The 22886-nt window shown below is 44.9% G+C and overlaps 1 protein-coding gene across 2 annotated transcripts in view; it reads right to left on the bottom strand.

Moving 5' to 3' along the window:
* Positions 1 to 22886, bottom strand: part of EXOSC5 (exosome component 5) — a 588575-nt gene that overhangs the window by 325661 nt on the left and 240028 nt on the right. For both annotated transcript variants that reach the window (XM_069644393.1, XM_069644392.1), the window contains exon 3: positions 7680 to 7801. In XM_069644393.1, the coding sequence (XP_069500494.1) occupies positions 7680 to 7801 (122 nt within the window). The remainder of the gene's footprint in view (positions 1 to 7679; positions 7802 to 22886) is intronic.

The raw sequence follows: 22886 nt of genomic DNA, 5'->3' as shown, positions 1-22886 counted from the left end.
CCGCCTAATCTCGTCTGCTTGACCCGTAGAAGTATTCTCCTGCAAGTGGAGAAAGGGATTTAACCACCAGTGGATTCTAGTAATGGCACCCCACTGTTCTCCCCACTAATCACCTCCGATATTCCCTTTCAGTAATCTCACCTTATGTTTTTGAATGATGAGCTCTCCATCCTGCGTGGAATGCAGGGGCGCGTAGATACCAGTTACTTCACTGGTTCGAAGGCGTTGGAAGAGTTCCGGATGAATATTGACTCCGAGGTTCCTGGCGAGAACCCGTAAGTATAAAGTCCAAAGAGTTCAATGTGTCCTATGTTCATTCTTGTCCCATTCCCTTCTTGTGTTGCAGCTGGGTCCAAGAGAAGATTGTCTTGTGGCAGCTGATGGCGTTCAGGTAAGAGTCTGTATTACCCAACACTGTCCGGTAAAAGATGCGTGTATATAACTTGTTGTTTTCTCTCTCCTTACAGGTGCGGCGTAAGAAGTTGCGGGATGTTAAAGAATAATGCCTCCGGTGGTAAATCAGGTAAGTCTATGTTGGTAAAAAGAGGTGTATTTGTTGGCTCTCTCGGCTCACCTTATATTTCTTTTGTCCCCTAGATGTTGGAGTTCGGCGAGGAAAATGATGGAGGCAGCGCCGAATCGAAAAAATGCTGTGAGGACTGGTGAGTATGGCGCGGCGCTGCAGCTGGCGACGCGTGCAGAAATAATGCCCTTTCCAAGTTCGAAGACGTAATGGATCCAGAATCGGGTAAGGAATTAAAATAATGTCTGTGTTCTAACCTTTCCTTCTTTCCTCTTTTTCTAGGAGCTCTGGATTCGAGGCGGGCGTGGCAGAAGACTGGATGCTGACTGCAGGCACGGTGAGCATTACGCTGCTGGATGCAGAATAACGCGAAGCATGTGCTGCTGTTCGGGCGTGGTTTAAATAGCCTTCAAAGTAGTCCCAGGTAAGCAGTTCCCCCAGAACCACACCCGAGTAAAAAATAGTCCCTGAAGTAAAGTAGTCCCATTCAGGCCTCACGTTGGCTTGACATCATTGCAGCATGGTCTGCATGAGGTAAGTAATGTACATGAGCCTGGCGCCTATGGCGCCAGGACTGATTTCCTCTATGAGCCTGGTGCCAATGGCGCCAGGACTGTACCCAGACAGCCCCTAGCCAGGGCTGCTGGGCTTTTAGTAAGCACCTGGATGCCTGCTCCCGGGGCTGATGGGCTTGGTCCGGATGCCCGGGGGTAGGCATCATGACACCTACGTGTTACTTTTTGCCCCAGGAAACCTTGAATGACCAAGAGTAAGAATAGAACATGCTCATCAGACTTTGTGGCTGGGCTCCAGCTTGACACAATAGAGTTCCAGGACACCTACGTGTTACTTTTGGAAGTGACACCTACCATTCACTCAAACTGAGAAACTGCTGGCAACCCTGGGCTAAACTGACATTTGATGACAAAGGCCAGCCCATCTGCCTCCAAAGACTATTTTAATGAATAAACTTTAAAACTGTTTTTTCTACAACCGGACAATGCAGTAATGAAAATGTTTTACAGTTTAACCCCTTAAGTGCCAAGGGCGAGGTATCTCGTCCTTGGGATTACCTCCCTGTTGCCAAGGATGAGATACCTCGTCCTTTTCGGCACTTTGTTTTGAGTGATCCCTGCAAACCTGTAATCCAATCCCGGGTTATATGAGGGGGTGGTCCCTCCTCACTACCTGGGGGCTGGATTACCTTTAGTTTCACGTCTGTGTGAAGTAATTTCACCGTGGCAGCCCTTTTCGGCTGCTGCGATGAAAAGAGAAGGTAAGCTCCCTTCTCCCTCTCCCTCGATCTCCGGCTGTATTCCAACGACACCTTTTGTGAAAGCATTGCTGGGTACGGATCGGGTGCAGAGCGCTCGATCCGTGCTCAGCGATGCCACTGGACCACCAGTGATCTGTTTGTGACATGGGGGGGAGAGGGGGCTTCTTACAGTAAGCAGCCCTCTCCCTCCCTGGCCCCCAAGGCATGATCATGGTAGACAGCCCACTTGGGCTTAGCAGTGTTTAAGCTTTCCCCTTTGTGCCCAGGTAGGTGCACCCACACATGTGAGGTACCGTTTTCGTCGGGACACGGTGGGAACACGGGAAGATAGGCCATGTGTTGTTGGCGGCGTGTTTCAGTGGGTGAACAGATTGAAATGTGCGGAAATTGTGTTTTTTTTGCCACATTTCGCACTTTGCCGGGGGTTCAGGGTAATACATTATGGCTGATTTGCGCAAGTCAGACCTCTGCAGATTCCCATGTGTGTCCTCTTTTCGGAAATGCATGGGGTTCCCTGTTTTCCTTGGTGGCTTGGACACCCCAGGCCCATATCTGTATTGTGTGCGCTTCAGCTGAATACTATTTGCACAAGTGGCAAACAAGGCAAAAAGGTAGACTTTTGGAACAAGTTATATTGTAATCTGGAGAAGAGAAAAGTAAAATATGTATCTTTTCAAATTGAAGGCTTTAAAGAATGTAGACAAGGAAGCGGGCTTTGTGCACAATAACATTCAACGGTCCTCCTTGTGACGAATCAACTTACGGGGCACAAGTGGTCCAGGCATGAATAACAGTTTCTAAACCATCCATCAGCCCCACACCACTAGTACACCAGAAGGGAGCCGAACAGATAGGATAATAAACCTCCTCATTATCCTCAATGGGATTTGAAGTCCAGCGGGTGGAGGGAGAGAAGGGGAAAACTGACCCTTATGGTGTAAAAACTAATCTAGCCCTGTGTATGCCTGGAAAATTAGGAATAACAAAGAATTCTGATAGGGGGAAATTAAAGATGTGGATTGGGAAACTATAATCTCCTCCCTCTGGCAAAAACTGGTCCCGTGATAAGTGGACAGGTCTTGCAACTACCCGGGAGGAGTGTTCGCTAACTGTCATATCTTGGAATACCCGAGGCAATGTCCATCTTCTTTCGAATTGGGAATGTGTAAATAACCTAAGACTTGCTAATTAAATCTGCCTCCAAGAGACGTGGATGAACTCTGCCCCGATCTTGGATGGTTTTAGTGTATTTGTGCAGCCAGCGAAAGAAAGCACTGGCGGTAGAACTTTGGGGGGTCTGATGATTGCAATCAATAACTCACTAGGTTTAAGAGGGGAAAAAGGTGTGAACCTGCCATCTGGGGCACTGGGGATTGAGCTTTGCACCAGTGATAGTAAGGTTAAGATCTTGATCATCAATATCTATTGGCACAGGGGTATCGCCCCTCCTGATGACTTTGTAGAAAATGTAGGTGATAAAATAGATGTCTGGATTGAGAGAAACGTGAATGGGAGAATTATGGTGCTGTGTGACTTTAATGCTGATTGTGATCCCCCAGTACTCCCTATGGAATCCTGAAGACCTAACTAGCGGGTATTCAATAAAGAGATCTCAGTCAGAATGTGGAAGGTTGGGCTTGAGGGGCGTGGTTTGCAGCCCCTAGTGGGAAGGAAGACCAAACAACACACCTCTTTAGACTGCAATATGTGGCATAGAGGGATAAGTTCCTCTGATTGACTAAATCTTTGTTGATCCTTGTCTCATGAACCTATGCCAGTCATTTGAGGTGATGAAAAATGATTGGAGTGATCACTTGATCTTGACGGCTTCCTTTGACCTGCCGGTCTGTATTAGGGAATTTCTGACTCAACCGCGAGCAATTTCTAATGTGGCTGGGAATGCCGTCAAATGGACAGACCGTAATATTCATCTTTTGAACTCGAGGGTAAGGAACTATCTTGACTTATCCACCTATGAGTGGAAGATTAATTGCTTCAATACTAACAAATTCCCGAATCTTGTTGGGGGCCTGGTATCTGGTATTGGGGCAGGACCATGTAGTAAGCATAAAAAACAACCTAGGCATACCCATGGTTTTAATATGGAATTAGCAGAGGCAAAAAGGATTATGAGGAAGGGAAATTCGAATGATACAATGTACCAACTCTGAAAAGGCTATATATAATGAGCTGACCAGAAAGGTCAGACTGTCCTATAGGAATTTCTGTAAATCCCGGAAACACCTCACTCTACAGCGAGATGCAGATTTGCTGGTACCGGTTCTGGAGTTGCTGGTTGGGTCCTCTGAGTCCGGTATCTGCCTCTGTTCCCTTGGAGATGTTTAGGGGAGTGATGTTGCTTCCCTCTTGGAAATTCTGGCCTTACTTCATTGGCAGAAGCTGTAAGGCAGACTGTACCTTCAGCCAGGGTCCAAAAGAGTCCTTCTTACTCCTTTCAAAGTCTTCTGATGATCTGCGAAAAGAGGGGCTCAACACTATTTTAAAGCCAAATGGGCAATAGTGATTGGTGCAGGCTAAGCCTACCTTAATTAGCCAATCCTGGGTCCCCACCAACAATCTTCTAGTTTAGTTTAGTTTATTATTTATATAGCGCCGCCTGGCCCTGGGGCATCCAGGCGCTAAGTATGGTTACTGTAGCAGGAAGTACAGGACATTAAAGGTTTATTAGTGTATTAAGTAAGCTGAATATATATATTAAAAGGGAAATATAAAAGGAATCTCTGAAGGGAGCTGCTTCAGGCTCTCCAACCATCGTCTTAGTGTCCGCACTCCACCTCCACATTCTCCTTCCAGAATCCCTGTGGATTCCACATCAGTGTAGCATAAGATGCACCATGCTACAGTTACAAAGTAGCCAAAATATTACAAACATGGTAAGCATAGGTAAGCATTACAGATAGTATGGACATTATAAAACAGTTACTGATATTATACACATTGTAACGTATTTACAAGGTTTGAAGTGGTGCAGATTATACAGGCAGGATGTACATTTGTGTGGTAAGAAGTTGGCGTTTTAGGGTTCTTTGGCCAAAAGGTAGGTTTTGGCCCTGTGTCTGAATCGGTGAAAGGATGGTTCGGATCTGAGATAATAATAATAATAATAATAATAATAATAATAATAATTTGGCATTTATATAGCGCTACGAACCCTCAGGTATCTGAGCGCTGCTTATTATTACCCACGGTGTGTGGTGCTCATTTATCGACCTCGGAAGGATGAAAGGCTGATTTTGGCCCCGCCGGGATTCGAACCTGCATTAGCAGGCTCTGCACGAATGTCAAAGTGAGCTCTCTACTCACTGTGCCACTTGACCGGCTGGTAGTGAGTTCCAGAGTTTAGCGGCAAGTACAGGGAAGCTTCTGCCGCCTGCTTTTGGAAGCTTAAATCTGGGGATATTTAAGCAATGTGTTTGGGCTGATCTAGTTGGGCGAGATGGGGTGTGGTACGTGAAGTTGTCCGCGAGGTTTCTAGGTGCTTGGTTGAATAAGCATTTGTGTGTGAGAGAGAGTGTTTTATATTCGATTCTCTGAGGTATAGCTAGCCATTGACAGGAGCGTCTGGCGTCAGAGAGGTGCTCGTGTTTGGGTACGTTCATGGCTGCTCTTAGTGCGTTATTTTGGATAACTTGAAGCTTGTTGATGTTCTTTTGGCTGGTGCCCTGGTGGAAAGCGTTGAAGTAGTCGACTTTGGAGAGTACTAGTGCTCTGGCTAAGGTGATGCAGTTGGAGGTCAAGAGGTAAGGTCTACTGGCATTGATGAGCTTACATGTGTAAGCCGTGGCGGATGAGATGGCGTTGATTTGTCTTGTTAGTGTAAGGGAACAGTCAAAGTAAATCCCAAGAATTTTGACGCTGTTGGAGACAGAAATGTTGTTACCGTCAATGGTGAATGCCTGGTAACGTTTGTCGAGTTTGTTGAGTCTGGATTGGGAGCCTAGGAGAAGAAGCTCAGTCTTGTCGCCGTTGAGGCAGAGGCCATGTTTGGCCATCCATTCTTGGATAATGGAATAAATGTTGTTGAGTACTGTGTTGTCGGTGGAGTAATAGCCTGTTAGTGGGATGAGTATTTGAGTGTCATCTGCGTAATTCGTGTAGATGACACCCAAATGGTCCAGTATGTCGAAGAGAGGTTTTGTAAACACATTGTATAATGTGGGGGAGACACAGGAGCCCTGGGGAACGCCACATGTGACGGGGGCTGGTTCGGCAGTGGGAGCAAAGACCCTCATGGATCTGTTATTCAGGAAGGACTGAATCCAGGCATTGGCCTTTTCAGAGAATTTGGCTGCTGAGGCTAGATGTTTGCAGAGAATATCATGATTTACCAAGTCAAAGGCGGCCGACAAGTCGAGGTGGAGAAGAAGGGCTAGTTTGCCGTTGTCTTTGAGGTTGTCCATTTGTGTCTTGAGATCGATCAAGGCTGTCTCTGTGCCGTGTTTAGGGCTGTTTTGCGTGAGGTCATAACCAGAGTGCTTTGCAACTGGAAAAGTAAAGGGTCACAACATGTACTACTAAGTCCCACCCATCTTCCAGTCTGTTGTTGATCAGAGTGTATCTGGTTAATTGAGCGCTCTGTGACTCCTGATCAAAGCGCAGGTCTCCCTTGAAGTTTGTGGCGAGAACAGACTTTCTGTCTCCATCAAATCACATACTTCTTCCCTCTGAAAGGGGGTTCCCCGCAGGTTTGCCTACTGTAAACAGTTGTCCCAGACATGACATTCAGTACCATTCATACAGAGGGGTGGGAGCTAGCTTTAAATTGACAAAACTGTTAGTTCTGTTAGTTCTGCAGGCCTGCTTTCATTTAGCTCTCATCAGTATGAGCTGCCACCACACAGAACTTAGACAATAGAACAGGGCAGATCCATGAAGCCTGTGACATTTAATTAGGCTGGCCATGGCAGTAGAAAGGTGTTGCCTTCCCCCTTCATGAGATGCTTTGATGTAGCCGTGGCTGTCACATTGCAGCTAAATATGACAGGGAGGACATCGCTTGTAGGCTGTGTCCCCCACCGCACCACGGATTACACTTGACTATGTGTTTGTTGTGCGGTGAAAATATGAAATGTGTGCGGGTTAGCCCCACACATTTTCTGAAGTTGATCCCCCATCATTCCATTTCTTAAACAATTTCAAAAAGCCCAGGCGAAAAAAAAACTACCTCTGCGGATGGTCAAATTCCTCACACTCCTGGAATCAGATGGACTCCAAAACAGCCGTTTCCAAACGTATTATCATGGCGCCCACCACCCCAATTCGCAAAAATACTGTTGGCTGTATTATAGTAAAAATGCAGACCTATCATGACTGCAACTACGTGCACGCGGACTACAACCGCGGGTGCTGGGAGCCTACTGCTGGACATGAGCTTTAAAGCCGAGAACACCATTTATCTAAAAAGACAGTGCGGTCCAAAATGGTTCAGTGGTGGATTGTGCTTGGATCACGTTAAAAATATATTTTTCTACAGGTCATTTGTGTGCATAATAGCGCAATGAGCTAAAATCAGGCCGCACATAGAAGAGCACCAAACATCAGGGTTATTTTTTGCTCAGAAATTGTAATGATAGTTGCTGCACAACATGCCTACAGAGACACAGTGGCAACCTTGAAAGGTAAGATGAAGGTGCACGGCTTGACACATTTCTTTGGGTTGCGTCGGGTTTTCAGGAACTTTTGTATCACTTTCGCCGACGTCTTTAAAACAAAACAAAGTCACAACTGAGCGCTAAACCTCCATCAAAACTAGGGTCTCAGTCCCTTTAGGCTTACCTTAATGGTCTACACACTACAGTATGCAAAAGGCGACATAGATTCCAAAGCCGCCTGCTGGGGACAGGCACTCTTAAAGGATACAGAACCTGCGTCGCTGACGACCTGCAGCACGACGGTGACCGACGTCCTGGGGTGCAGGGAGGTCAAGATCACCGCTTCACACGTGTTCCGGATCAACTGCTCCCGGCTCTTTTCCTGCACCGCTGAGAAGGGGAAAGAGAAAATGAATAACTGACATTTGAGATTCACCAACATGCTAGACGCAACTGGCAGGGGCATGGCCAAGCCTAGGTGCTCAGACTACTACGGCGGTGAGTTGGCGCAGTACAAAAGCATATTAGCATAAAACACTTAGTTTTCGAGGATAACAGAGGTAAAGCGAAATGAAAACAACATTGACACTATTATTGGTTGAGACCAAAACAATTGCAACATCAAGGAAAAGAGAATGCAGGTTGCTAGATCACTAGTATTAAGCAATGGTCCGTTTAAAACGGCAAAACATGAATGTCTATAATGACAAGGGTGCCCACGATCACAAGGCTGAAAATGGGCTATGGTTAAGGCATCTCTGGGATGAAACAAAGAAGTGGCTCACAGTAAGCAGTGTCCGAGTGCGTTCCATCACACCAACAGCACACATTATAATCCCTTCTCATTCCAGAGGCCCAGCTTATGAAATACCAGTTCTCTCTAGCAGCAGACATGTAACCCTCATCTTTATAGTAGAAATAATACCAGTGTATGTATTGCAGATCACAAAATGAACTGTCTCTTGTCCCTTGACAATAGGGATTATTACCTACCCCAATAGCAGTTTATTTATATACCTTGGAAGGAGAAGGGCCGAGTTGGGCTTTGAAGCCTGTGTCTGCAAAGAGATTCCAGTAGCATGTGCTTTATTCGTTGTGCTATCTTAATAACTGAAAGAAAGGAATGTGATCTTGTTGCTAAATTGCTGAACCTAGATACACGTGTACTAATCCAAGCTCCATCACGGTACCACAAATGGTGTGGAAAGTCACAATTTTTGTCTCTCAAACTGTATTACATAGGTGTATCTATATATGGACAAAAAAGTACAGTGTGCTGCCTACATGTTTCAGCTTCCCACTCCCCACCATATACCGGCTTATCCCAAACGTAACCCAAAACCCACACTTATGTATGCACTGCCCCACATTTATTTTATGTACTCCCAATATAATAAATGCCCTATGTAAAGAGGTATAATGGATAAATGTCTCTCGACAGCCTTAAATAACAAAAAAACCTTGCTTATAAAACTACTAGTGGCATCACCGGACGTTGCCCGGGTCTGTAGCCGACATGCACGTGAGGGTCTACTATAGCAGCACGTGTATGTTTTATTGTGATATAACTTCCTATTTTTTAAAAATCTCAAATCTTAGAATCAGCAACCTCCCAAAATCACCTATACTGATATCACAGGGCTGACCACGCCATGTGCAGGGCAAATGGGTGGGGTTAGTCAGATTTCACTATCACCAGTACACCCCAGACTGATATGCCGACCTTGGACCACATTTTCATCCCACCAACTGTTATGGGATGGAGCCAACCCTGAACATACAAACACACTTTCACAATATGATACATTACTCACCGTAATCGTATTTCTGATGCTTGTATCTGCTTAGATTCACATGATGTGCATAGGCCGACATCTAGTGGAAGCTGCGGAGTATAACAGTTGTTTTCGAAACTCGAAAAGGGACGTCGACAGGGTGTGCCAGTAATACTATCCCTAGTGTGACGTCCACTGTACCATGACCTCACGTGTCGAGGTCCCTCAGATTGTTATTTTTCTGACACAAGTTCGCATGAGGTGTAGCGTGAGTACAGTTGTAACCAAGCAGATACGTATCAGACAAGCTCATAAGCATCCATGCGCCTTCTCACCAAGGGAGGGCAGGGTGAGCTCATGTGAATCTAATCAGATACAAGCATCAGAGATACGATTACGGTGAGTAATGTATCCCTTCTGAGGCTTGTGGAATCTGCCTAGATCACATGCTATGCATAGATTAGCGAGCAGTGTAGAAGAAGGAGGTGGGATGTGAGAAGGTTCATGAGCGAATAAAGGTCTAAGAACTGCTTGTCCCACTTGTCCATCTCTCTTGGAATGAGTGTCCATGCAGTAGTGCCGAGTGAAATTATGTATTGAGTTCCATGTAGCTGCTTTGCAAATACTGTCTAAAGGGACATTTGCAATGAAAGCCGGGGTGGTTCCTGTGCCTCTAGTGGAATGGGCCCTGGGTGTAAAAGGCAGTGTTTTATTTGATAGGGAATAGCACAGTTGTATACACCTGACTATACACATAGCGATGGTATTCTTAGAAATGCGGTCACCTTCTCTGCCTGGCGCTATGGAGACAAACAATTGATCTGTTTTCCTTAGCGGTCTGGTCTACATAGTAGAGGACTGCCCTCCTCACATCTAGTGTGTGGAGTTTTACCCCAGCTGTGCTGTTGGGTTCCTGGAAGAAAGCCAGTAGCTCAATTGACTGGTTTACATGAAATTTGGAGATTAATTTAGGGGAGAACCTAGGGTGAGTACGTAAAACCAGCTTGTCTTTGTGCACAACAAAGAAAGGATTCTGCACTGACAATGGTTGTACTTAACTTGCTCTTCTTATGGAAGGGATAGCCACTAAGAAGGCAGTTTTGTAAGTCAGGTGTTTTAGACTAGATTTGTGCTTTGGCTCGAAAGGGGGGGGTCCCATGAGCTTAACTAGTACCACGTTGAGATCCCATCCGGGCGGTGGGTTTGAAAGGGGAGGGTGGAGTCTCTTTTCTCCTTCCATGAATGCCTTGATGACAGGTACTTTCCACCATGAGACCGTGCTATGGGAAGTGGTGCAGGCTAATAAAGCCGCCAGGTGGTCTTTTAGGGAGTTGAATACTAACCGTGCATCTAGCAAATGGAGCATAAGGGTTAGAATGTGGGAAGGAGTACATTCTATGGGGTTGATTTTTTTAGACTGGCACCAAATTATGAATCTTCTCCATTTGTCAAAGTAACAGTGTCTAGCGTTTGGTTTTCTCGATTCTTTCAAGATATCCATGCATCTCTGTGGCAGGTTAAGATGTCCAAATTCTATGACCTCAGGAGCCATGCTGCCAAGTTCATAGAGTGAGGCTGCGGGTGCACCGTCAGCACTGCAAAACAACCACTCACGCAGCCACCCTCCACCACACCTAGGACCAGCGAGTCCCACCGGTTAGCCACCTTGCTAAGTTGCACATTAGTCAACTCAAGAACCATATAAGCCCATCCCCTGGATATCCACGACCTTCTAACAGCCAATAACCTTCACTTACTAGCAGTTTCATGAACGTGGCTCCACACAGCTTCAGGCCCTACCCTCTCCATCGCTATTCCACTACAGTACTCCAATCCTACGCTGTAATTGACCAAATACTAAAGGCGGTGGAGTCACCCTCATTTCCAAATACTCTCTCGCTATCGGACAACTCAACACCACACAGCTTGAAAACTGCAACCTACTGTTTATGATAGTGCCACTATCACACACTGACACTATTACCCTGTCCCTGATCCATCATTTCGCAGGACCACTCCTCTCATTCGAGAAAACATCCTACACTTACTCAGTACCATCATCAAGCCCACTTCTAAAATCGATCATCTTGGGTGACTTCAACCTAAGCTTCGACGACCCTGAAGAAACTAACGATAACTTAGCTAACGCCATCTTAGCCCTTGGCATAAAACAGTGCATCACAGAGCACCTACCCATACCAAAGGCCGAACTCTGGACTGGGTAGCTGAGCTAAACTGCAAAGTCTCCATCTGTCCAACATACCATGCTCCCGGAGGGACCACCATATCACCACCTTTTCTATCCCCCTCCAAAACCCGTCCACCCGCACAACCACACAGATGACATACACCATGGCATGGACTCCACATAGCCTTACAAAAGACAGAATCTTGCCTTTTTGAACTCACTCCAACTAGAGCATATACCTCACCCGACCCAGCAGACATGTTGGCCAATCGCTATTCCAAGGTCATGACATGTGCAGTCGACAAGATTGCTCCCATTACTCCTCGAAAAACTAAACCCACTACACACCTGGTTCACCCCTGACCTCCTAGCTCTTCGCACTCAAAAACGTGAAGCCGAAGCCAAATGAAGAAAACCTCAATCTATCACTCACAAATCTACTTTTATCTCAGCAGCCAAAACCCACAAGCTTGCCATCCTCCAAGCCAAATCTGACACATACAACATGAGAATTGCCAGCGCCAATTCCAATATTTGTTACCTCTTCACCATTCTAAGAGAACTGGAGTCCCTCAGCCCTCCTACACTTGACTTCCCAAAAAACGAATCCTGCTAAACTAAGGTACAAAACACCCTCTTTCACAAAATCACCACACTCAACACGAAAATACTACTGAAGCAAGCTTCCACAAACTGTCCCACCCAGAACCAAACTCCCACTCCCTCTATCATGCAGGACTCCCCTCCCTTCAGCTTCTCCAGAGTCTCCGAAGATGAGATCAGCTCCTACTAAAGAGTCTAAAACCCTCCAGATGCAAAAGAGATGCTTGCCCCGCCACAATTGTTAAAGACTGCGCCGATGCCTTAATCCCCTTCATCACAACTTTCATGAACTCTTCCTTCTCCATCCATGTCCCCAACAGCCTTAACAGCCTCAAAGAAGCCCTGGTTCTCGCCCTACCAAAAAAGCCCTCTCTGGACCCCACCGTCCCAACGAACTACTGACTTATCACCATGGTCCCGTTTCTGATAAAGATTTTAAACAAGGCTGCATACCTTCAAATCCAAAATCATCTTGAATCCAACCTGATCCTGGGCAACCGGAAATCTGGGTTCCACCCAGGTTAGAGGCACCAAAACTGCTCTACTCGACCTGAAGATCCAACTTGACGAGATAAGGGACACAGGGAAGCCAGATCTCCTACTTCTCTAACACCTCAGTAAGGAACTCATTGTGGCAACAGTAAAGACAGACAAGTGACCACAGTTCAAAGGTGTTTATTATATTGTATATGCAGGTTGGGAAACCACCTAATCTAAACCGAAATCTAAGATGGGAGCAAGCTTCGAACATCAAATTATAATGCAGTCCTTGTGGCATCTTATCAAATCAGATCGCCTATAATAAAAAAACCTATTGCCAAAACCTTACAATTAGATATAAAAAGAGTGTGGGATTAGATTCATAAGAAAGAAAGAAGTGTTCACAAATAATATGTCAGGAGGCAGTAGCCCGGGTCTCCCTTCCCTTTGAGCACAGGACAAAAGGGGACCTTTGAGCACAACAGTCCCGAGCTTTCCCAGCATGAGACGACAGTTCAGTTTTCAGGCATACGGACCATTGATGGCCAAGTCTCTTTTCCCTTAAAAGTCTCTTGCCTTTGCGGACCTGATGTATTCCAAATAACAAATAATAGTTCATTTCTCATGGTACTTAGGGTGATGGTTCTTCACCCCTGTGTCCCCTATTCCCGGGCGCAGACCCCTCTTGAATCTTAGCCTCCCTCCGTCGGGTTCACTATGGCTTTACTTGCATTCACGAGTCTTAATGTCTTTTTTAAACGGTTTATTGTGGACATCCCTCTGTCGGGTTCACTCTTGTCAACACACTGGTCATAGGGACTTCATGCTTCGCCCCTTTCCATCGGCATCCCTCCGTCGGATTCATTCTTTCCAATTTTTGCTAATCACACAGTTCTTTCTCTATTCTCACCATGCAGGATTCAATCCCTTAGCTTTCTGATTGTTTGTCAGTCAAAGACTTTCGACTGTAAAGAGGATTTTGCTAGGCCCCTGTATGACCACTTTACCTCTTCTTACGGCTCTCCTAAGGCCTTCTGGTATTGGTAGTTTCAAAACATGCGGAATCAACCAGATTCTCTCCAGTGAGCACCCACGTGGTGCCGGATCACTCTCCAGTGGGTTTTCACTTAATTTTACAGTTCTTTGACCTTTCTGTAAATTTGCCACTTTGCGACTTTCATTCAACACAATTCTGTTTCTTATTGGTTCTCCCCTCGACTCACCGGTTGTGATGAACTGCTTGGATTTTCTTGTCTTTGGAATCAAGGTTGGTACCACGGTAGCAGGCTTGTCTCTCTCCATCCTCCTCCTCAGTGTAGAAGTGCTCTGTGTACCGTTGACATCTGCTGCAACACACATCTGCTATTGTTCGCAGTCTTACGATTCCTTCCACAGAGGTTTTGCAGGCCAGGGACGGAAAGATCAAAGTGGCTTCTCTCCTCATCACCCCCTCGGATCTCGCCTCCTTTCTCCTCCTCTTGAACCGCCGTGCTTGGATAACTGTCTTGTTGTGCAGTCTGCCAAGCTCGTACTTCGCTCTCGTGCGCCACCTTTTATCCCTGTGGGGAAGGGCCATTAGGTGTTTGTGATTCTGGTCAATTGCCAGACTTTGCCTGACCCTAGTATTGGGGCATGTCAGGTAACCGGCTCTGGTGTTAGTCCGTTGTCTTTAGTGGTGTGCGAGAGTGTTTGTGGGGGCAAAAGGGGGGGGCAGCATTTCTAAATATCCTATGTGGTAGGATGGGGTAAAGTTGTTGGAGGAAGGGCGGGTACCGCGTCTCATCAGTCAGTGTCACACTCTCACTCACCAAGGACCCCCATCCAGGTGATCCTCCCTCACTGGTCCACCCCAGTAACTGGATCCAATAAAAATGGCTGTGTCCTGGCCACCTGGATGACAGATCCCCAGGGACTAGTTAGGGAGACACCTTAAGGTTTCTCACACCTCTCTGCTGCGTTCGAACTTGTAGACCACAAGTTTCTAGTCCAACACCTCATCTCGGCCAACTTCTCGCCAGAGGCCTCCAAATGGGTTGCCTCTTTCCTCAAAGACAGATCTATGAGAGCCTTTGCTGACAATGCCAGTGCCCCACCAGCCCCATCTCTTGCAGCGTTCCCCAAGGTTCCTGCGTCTCCCCCCCTCTCTCTCCAAAATATTTTCACAAAACCCCTCTTTGACCTTCTTGATTCTATCAACATATCCTATACGAACTATGCTGCTGATACTAAAATTCCTCTCCCCTTATCAGGCGATTACCTCCAAGGACTCTACTAAACTTAATTCTGTCTAACGTCACCATCCAGGCCTGGATGGCTGCCAATTCTCTCTTCCTGGACGACGAAACAAAATGAGCTCTTACTCTTCGGTCTCCCCTCAGTCGTAAAATACTTGAATCAACAATACTCTTCTATAGACAGGATTCCTACCCAAGTATCCCAGTCAGTGAAAACACTAGGAGTCCACCTAGATGCCACCATTTCGCTCACACAACAAGTCAATGCCATCTCCTCCTCAACAGCCCACACCATTAAACTCCTCAATGCCTGCAGACCCTTTTTGTCGGATGACAGTCATCTCACCATCACCAGAGCTTTCATAGGCTTGAGGATAGACTACTGTAACGTTTTATTCTCTGGCACAAAAAAGAAAAACATTCACAAACTCCAAGTCAATGCTCTTTGTTCAGCGCTGCAAACACATCACCATGGCCAGGAGAAAAGCCCACTGGCTCCCTAGACAGCAATGGATTTTCTTCAAGGCATTGTCAATAAGAGCTTGGGCAATATTAACAAGATCATATTAAGGAATCGTTAGATAATGATAATGCACTAATAAGGGAAGCTGTCACAACGAATGGGGACATTTACCGGGGTTCAAAGTACTCAGAGGGGTGTGATACATCCGGCTCGCAAGGTGTGAATCAAGAAATGGTCCAAAGTCCCCAATATAGGTATACTTTCTGTTCTACTTTACCGACCACAAGTAGTAATGCCCGAATTCAATGAAGAAATTGCTCAAATCCTAACCCCCTTAGAGAGTCGGAGTCGACTTACCTTGTTCTTGGGCGATATACATGGATGGAAAGGCGACAAATCAGACAAAGGAGCCCTTGATTTAGAGAAAATTCTACACAACATTAACTTTCAAGTAATGAATAACGAACCCACAACAGACGAAAACCATTTGTTAGATTGGGTGACAACCAGAAAGTTAAAAATCAACATTACCCAGACCAGGCCATGTATTTGATCCGACCATCACCTGGTAGTGTTTCAGATCCTGCCACCAGAAGGATACTCCTCACCCCACAACCCTCCTAAAACAGTTACTAGCTGTAATTTTCAAAGAGTTGGCTCCAGGGAACTAGCATCTTGCATTAACGCCATCATGGCAAAAACAACGCACAAGACTTGGCAGAACATCTAGTTGCCTCTTTTGCAGACAACTTCTCATTGATGCTGGAGAAAATAGCTCCTACCCGAACAAGACTAGTCATAGACAACCCAGAACATCAAAAATTGTTTACTCATGACCTTGGTATTCTAAAAAAGGAAAAGCATTGACTAGAGTATCGCTGGTTAAAACTCTGGATGGATGAAAATAGAAAGGCATGGAAAGAGGTGGACAAAACATACAACAAGAAAATCATTGAAACCAAAAAGATTACTCCAACCAAGAAATAAATCAAGGAGCCAACAGCTCTAGAAAACTGAGACTCTCAGGCTCCTTGAGACACCAAAAGCACTTCAAGTCCCCTTTCTGTCCACCAATCAAGATGCTGCAGCAGTACAGATGGCATTTGATGCTAAAATGAACATAAGGGAGAAAATTAGGATGTACTAAAAAAGGCAACTAAAACCGATTACCTTAAGCACACTCGCTGCAAGTTACAACAGGGACCCTCCTTCTCTTTTAAAGCAATAATAGGAGAAAAAGGAGAAAACGCTCACATCCATGCGGCCTACCACGTGTTCAGAGAATATCATTCCTCCCAAACTCAAACTAGAACATAAAGATCTGTTTGCTCCATTTCTAGCGAGATTCATAAACACAACATTTAAGGATTCCGAAATCCATCAAGACAGTATCGGTTACACCATTGCCAAAAAAAAAAAAACAACCAAGACCCCAGGAACCCTAATAATCTCAGGCCCATCACCAATTGTAAATATCTCCTTCAAATACTTGACAAATCTGCATACCTGCAATTCCAATCTTTTGTTGAAGCAAATAACATGCTTCACAATAGACAATCTGGCTTTCGGCCCAGTCACAGAACAGAGACAGCATTGTTCGATCTGCAATCTCACATGCTAAAAACCATCGAGGAGGGTCAAGTGGTGTTGTTGGTCTTGATTTATCGACCGCTTTTGACTTGGTGGACCACAACCTCCTTCTCTAATGTCTATGCCAGCTTGGGCATTGCTCAGAGGCGGCGGCGAAATGGTTCCACGCCTTTCTATCGGATCGCGAATCCAGGATTCAGTGGGGGTCATCATGTTCATCTACAACACCAATTCATTGTGGAGTCCCGCAAGGGGCAAGCCTGTCGCCCATCCAATTCAACCTATACATTTGTCCCATATGCTGTTTTAGAGGACCTGGGTAGTTTCTTTATGAACTATGCAGAGGATACCCAGCTGGTCATACCAATTACTGGTGACTATGACGCAGGCTTTTCAACCCAAGCTAATATCAACAATCAAATCGAAACTTGAGTGTCAACTAACTGGCTGTGTCTCAATGGCTGTAAGACAGAGCTAATGATCTTTGGGACAAAACTTGCCCGAGCCAAACTTAGCCACAACCTCGAGATTCCGGATTAGAACCAGCATCATCCTAGTAATGGACAAAATTAAGGCCCTCAGGATTCAGTTGGGGGCTTCTCTGAAATCAGACACCTATGTTAACCAGCTAAGTAAAAGTTGGAATTATTATCTTCGTCTGATTAAGAACATACGCCCCTATATCTCTGAAAATAATTGTGCCACTGCTGTTCGAGCCACTATTCTATCAACACTCGATTTTTGCAACTCCGGGCCTCAGCTTTGAACATAAAAATATGTCAAGAGCTGCAAATTAACGCTGTACGGGTTGTCAAGAAGATAGCAAAAAGGGAACACATCTCTACCCACCGAAGAAAGCAACATTGGCTGCCAATCAAGGAGCGTATCAATTTTAAAATAGGAACAGTGGCTCACAGATGCATGTATGGGTCTGCTCCAGCCTACCTCAAATCCCTAATACCTTGCTACCACCCATCTAGAAGTTTGAGATCATATAACACCACTCAGATCATTAGCCTGAGTTACAGGCGGGCAAGTGGAATGGGAAGATCCTTCCCAGTCAAAGCTGCCATCATCTGGAACTCCCTGCCTGTTGCTGTCAGAGGAGAACCTGAGTTGGGAGTGTTTAGGAAAGCCCTGAAAACTCTGCTCTTCAAATAAATCCTCCCCTCCCAAAACAGTCGCCTTGTCCTGTCTTTTATGTTCGTTCATCTGGCGTTTGTGTTAGAGCCCCAATGCCCGCCGGCTACCAGCGCTCTATAAATAAATGAAGGAGAAATGCAGGTGTTTACCGAGGATTCCAGATGTTTTTGTAAGGGTAGCATGCTCAGTGTGGTGATATTAAATATACGGATCAGAACCAGAGTGCAGGATTGAACCACTCAAGGGAGTCTGGGTTATTACCACTGAATTCCGCACACAGGGTCGCTGCTGGCCAGGATCCCCAGAGGCAACATAAGCCCCCACCTAATCACAAAAGAGGCAATGCTAAGGACCCACTGGAAGACTGGAGACAGTTAAACCTCATCTGCACATTCAAGGGACTAACGCATGGCAATAAAACTCATAAGAAATCCTTTATAAATGAATTACATTCGATTTTAGGTGTCAGTGATATTCCTTGTAAGATTTTTTCCACAGCTCGTATACTATCAGATTGTATGTACTGTGGGGGGAGGAGGGGGGTGCAATTTACAAATTGGTTTAAGCAACGCCAGATTATCGTTTGCGTAATACAATGTAGAGATATGATGGCAAGTAAAGGTATAGAGATGTTTCTGGATTCCAATGCTAAGATCTGCCTCCAACATGTCACTTGGTATGACCCATTAATGCTTGATGAGGTGTCTATGGAAGTTACAGAAAGAGGGCAAAGAGACCAGGTGGGCGGTGATTAGTACTCTACTCCACAGCTGATTGATATGACCCATATAGAGCGAGAGTATTCAATTAACAGAAAACAAACTTGAGTGTTCTCTAGGGGGCAAAAGATCCTATTTACGGCAGTATAAGACACTTTATCCTAGGTCGCCTCTAGCTGACAGATGTTGGTTAATCACAATTAATCTCTTGGAATGTGGCGGGTCCTAAAGATAAGGTTATTGGCACAGAATGGGTCAGTTACATCGATGTTTTTGATATTGTTTGCCTGCAACACACCGGGGCAGAAAAGGTTTATCCGGTCAAGGATTTTGTTAGTTTTGCCACAAACGCAAAAAGACTGGGGAGGGGGTTGCCTTGTGTGGAGGTGCTGTAACACTGGTCATGAAGTCCCTCCCATATGTGAATGAAAGAGGCGAAGTGGTTGGGAAGAGGCACGTAGTTGCAGTGGCTCTAAAATCAGTTGTTGGTAAAAGTAGTTTGTTAGTGGTGAATGTCTACCTTCCCCCTAAAGATTGTATTCAGGGCTGTGATCCATGGAAGAAGGGTACGGGGGGCACTTCTGGAGCTATATATGTACTCCAACATTATACTAACAGTGGATGATTTTAAAGCCAAACTGGGCTAATAGAACAGTATTGGGGAAGATAGACACCTGCAGGAAAAACAATGCGGTATAATAGCTAGGAATAGTTTAAATAATAAGTATGATGCAACAGGTAGGGAGGTGGACCAGCTGATGAAAGAGCTCCGCCTTTGGAATTAAATGGTAGATGTGTTCGTGGCTGCCCGCCTAGAAGTTTCAATGTGGTAAGAGTATTTCAATAATCGACTATTGTATAGTGGACATGTTTTCGTGGGTTCCCCCATTTCTCGGTTGGTATCCGTATGGACAGTGACTATTTTGCCACTCCTTCTAGAATTTAAGTACTGTGGTCAGTCTGCAAAACAGGATGTCGATTGTCAAGTTTCTTTTCAGAAAACCCCTACAGGCTTTGTCAGGAACAGATGGGTATCTCCTCAATTAAAATTGGTGAAATCGTTAATGTTCTAAATGCTATGCCAGAGGGAGATATTGATGTGATAAAATGTTACAAAGTGTTAGTTAAAGGGCAATAAATCAGGAATGTAAGAACTTCTGTAATAGCTAGGGTGGAAATCTTAGAAAAAGGTGAAGAATACACTGTGGCTGGATCATGAGGGCAGAGGAAGGAGTGGAGGCCAACTATATGTTCTTAAAAGTGATTTTAAAAAAAGTGCTACAGCAGAAAGAGGGAGAGTTTGCACTGAAACAATGGGAGCAGAAGGAGAGGTCAGTATGCTCAAAAGAATAAGATCTTTTGGAGGTTAGTGGCTAAGGGATTTGAATCCCCGAGTGAACATGACCTAGGTATAATCTGCCCAGAAAGTTGGGTAGCTAATTTCTCAAATATTTTGTATGAACACGATTTGGACGGAATGGCTACCTGTTAAGTTATTTGTAATGCATAGCCATGGCCCCTTGGGGGTGAGGGTGCAGACAAAACAGATGTAACATAAAACAGGAGATCAGAAAGACTAAACTGGCAGAGTGATTAAAAAGAGCTGGAAGGCTCAAAAATACTGTTCACGAAAATAGCCACGTCATCATTTTCTTCTTGAAGGCCGCTAGGGAGGTCTGACCTTGCAAAGCGGATGGCAGCAGATTCCATGACTTGGGAGTTGCCATAAAGAATGCTCCATTCTCTACCTTCTTCATTCTACATTTAGGGGTAAACAGCTAGTTCTGGTTGCTGGACCTAAGATTCGTGCCATTAGCCTTCTCTATAATAAGGTCTTGCAGATAGCAGGGCATTAGCCCCAGTCTGCATTTAAAGGTAATGACCAATAGTCTAAACCTGGCCCGTGCTCAACTGGGAGCCAGTGCAAGGAGTGTCTGGCCTCAGTAACATGGACACGACAATAAAGGCCCATAACCACTCTGACCGCTCCATTTTGTACTACTTGCGGTCTGTTACTATCTGCCTTATGGATTCCTATCAGGAGGCTGCTACAGTAGTCAATCTTAGCCCCGATAATTGATCTTGCAATTCATTCTGCGTTAGCCTGTCTGGTAAAGCTGTCGGGCCGGATGGACTGAGGTCAGATTACTTAAAATGAGGTTTGGAATGGTGGACACACATTTTGATGAAACCTTTTAACGCCATTAGTTGGCCTAGCGCAATTCCAATCTCTTTAAAAAATGCTATAATAGTCTAGATTTTTAAAAAGTAAACTATTAACAACCTGTACAGTTATCGCTGCATTTCCTTGTTAGATATAACAAGTACAATTTTTAACAAGTGTTTGAAATCTAGACTGGAGGCGTGGATGTGTTCGAGTAATATTTTATATTCTTCGCAACCAGGGTTTAGAAAAGATTTTCAACCATGGATCATTGTTTTATTTAAAACACGCTGATAGAAAGTATTGTTTTGTCAGAGGGAGGAGGTTATATGAAGCCTTCTTTGACCTTCAGAAAGCATTCAACTCAGTTGACAGGGAGGTTTTGTGGCAAAAGATGATGGATTTGAAGGTTCCACCTGGACTATTGCAATTGATAATAAAATGTTATATGAATACCCATGCAGTAGTTAGATGCAGTCCTGAGGGGAGTTTCTCAAATGATTTTACCACAAATAAAGGTTTTAAGCAGGGCGGTTCTTTAGTCCCCCTTTTATTCATTTTATTTTTAGCTGATTTCAACCCGATATATACAGGGGATAAAGTTTGCCCTCCTGCATTGGTGGGATGCCTTTGCATCTTTGCTATATGCAGATGATACAGCCTTAATGGATTTAACATCCGGGGGACTGCAGCCAAGTTTAAAATATGCAGATAACTATTTTAGAAGCGATAAGTTAAACCTGAATATGAATATAACAAAAATGGTGGTTTTTGGGAGAGGTAAAACAAAAATCATTATTCTTGGTTTTTAAAAATGGTATGGAAATTGAGGTGGTGGACTAATTTTGTTATCTAGACGTTTTATTTGCAAAAAACGGGAAATGGACCAAACACCTACATATGATAAGCAAGAAAGCCCAGACAAGGATGGGGGGGGCACTTAAGATTTTATCATAGGTTTGGTGGGGGCGAATTTGAATAAGTGGCTAGATGTGTATAAAATTAAGGTGGGGAATGCTTTGTCTTATGGGAGTGAAATTTGGGGGTATGCAAAATGCACCAACCTTGATCATGCACAGAATAAAAAACAGAATAAAAAAAATTAAAAAGCTAACATGCCTCCCACAGGGTAAACCAAACAATGCTCTCCGTTTGGAATTAGGGGTATCTGAATTTGAAACACAGCCAAGGATCAGGTTTGGCTCCTTTTCTATGAAGACTTAAGGGTGAATCTGAGAATCCGAACATTCAAAATGCGTTAGGGGAATTTGTAAGGTCCCCTACTTGTCGTGGGTATAAATGGTATAAGTTGTACAATGAAGGCTGCAAACTACTCCGGATGAGTGGGCTAGTTGACTTCACATCGCTAAAGTATGTGTTTAGGCAAAGGTTATAGGAGTTGATCAGGAGGAGGATCAGAGAGCTGCAGGCAGTATGGACTCGCTGACATGGTTGGTCACCTAGGGACGTGATACACTGGTAGGAGCTGAGGTGTGTAATAATATATTACCTCACTGCCGAAAATGTGTTCTGATGATCCATTTAAACGTGCACCCCTTAAATGCTCGTATTAAATGGGGGTGGGGAGAAGCGTTTAAGCATTGTTTTTGTGAAATAGCTGTGCGGGAGGATTTTTGCCATTTTTTGTTAATTTGTAAGTGTTTCACAGATCTATGTATGAAATTACTAAAACCATATTTTATCGAGAACAATATTCAGCATTGTGAGGTGGCAATGTGGTATAACATGAATTGTAATGTTGCAGAGAGAGCCGTCATGAAGGGGGGCTATAGGGGCAAATTTGCCACGGGCCTCGCGGCACACCTTCCTGCACTGGAGCAGAAGGCAGCACAATCTTCTTTGACACAGGGAACTGTGCTGCCGGCCTCTCACCAGGGCCCTGTCCCCAGCAAAATCCTTTTGTTGTTTGTATGCTGTGGGGCAGGCAAGGAAAAAGACACAAAGGGTACACGTTTCAACACCTTTAAAGTGCCAGGCTATTACGCAAGTCCATGCAAAAAGGGCACTTAAGGGGTTAAGATTGACTGGAGTTGGAGACTACTTAACTGGCCCCAATTCTATATTGGGAGTAGTCTCGACCATCAAAGTTAAATAA

Source organism: Ambystoma mexicanum, chromosome 2p, assembly GCF_040938575.1.
Source record: "Ambystoma mexicanum isolate Mex_15411 chromosome 2p, UKY_AmexF1_1, whole genome shotgun sequence".
NCBI classification, from domain to species: Eukaryota; Metazoa; Chordata; class Amphibia; order Caudata; family Ambystomatidae; genus Ambystoma; species Ambystoma mexicanum.
The sequence above is the reverse complement of the archived record's forward strand: the minus strand, read 5'-3'. Positions and strand labels throughout refer to the sequence as shown.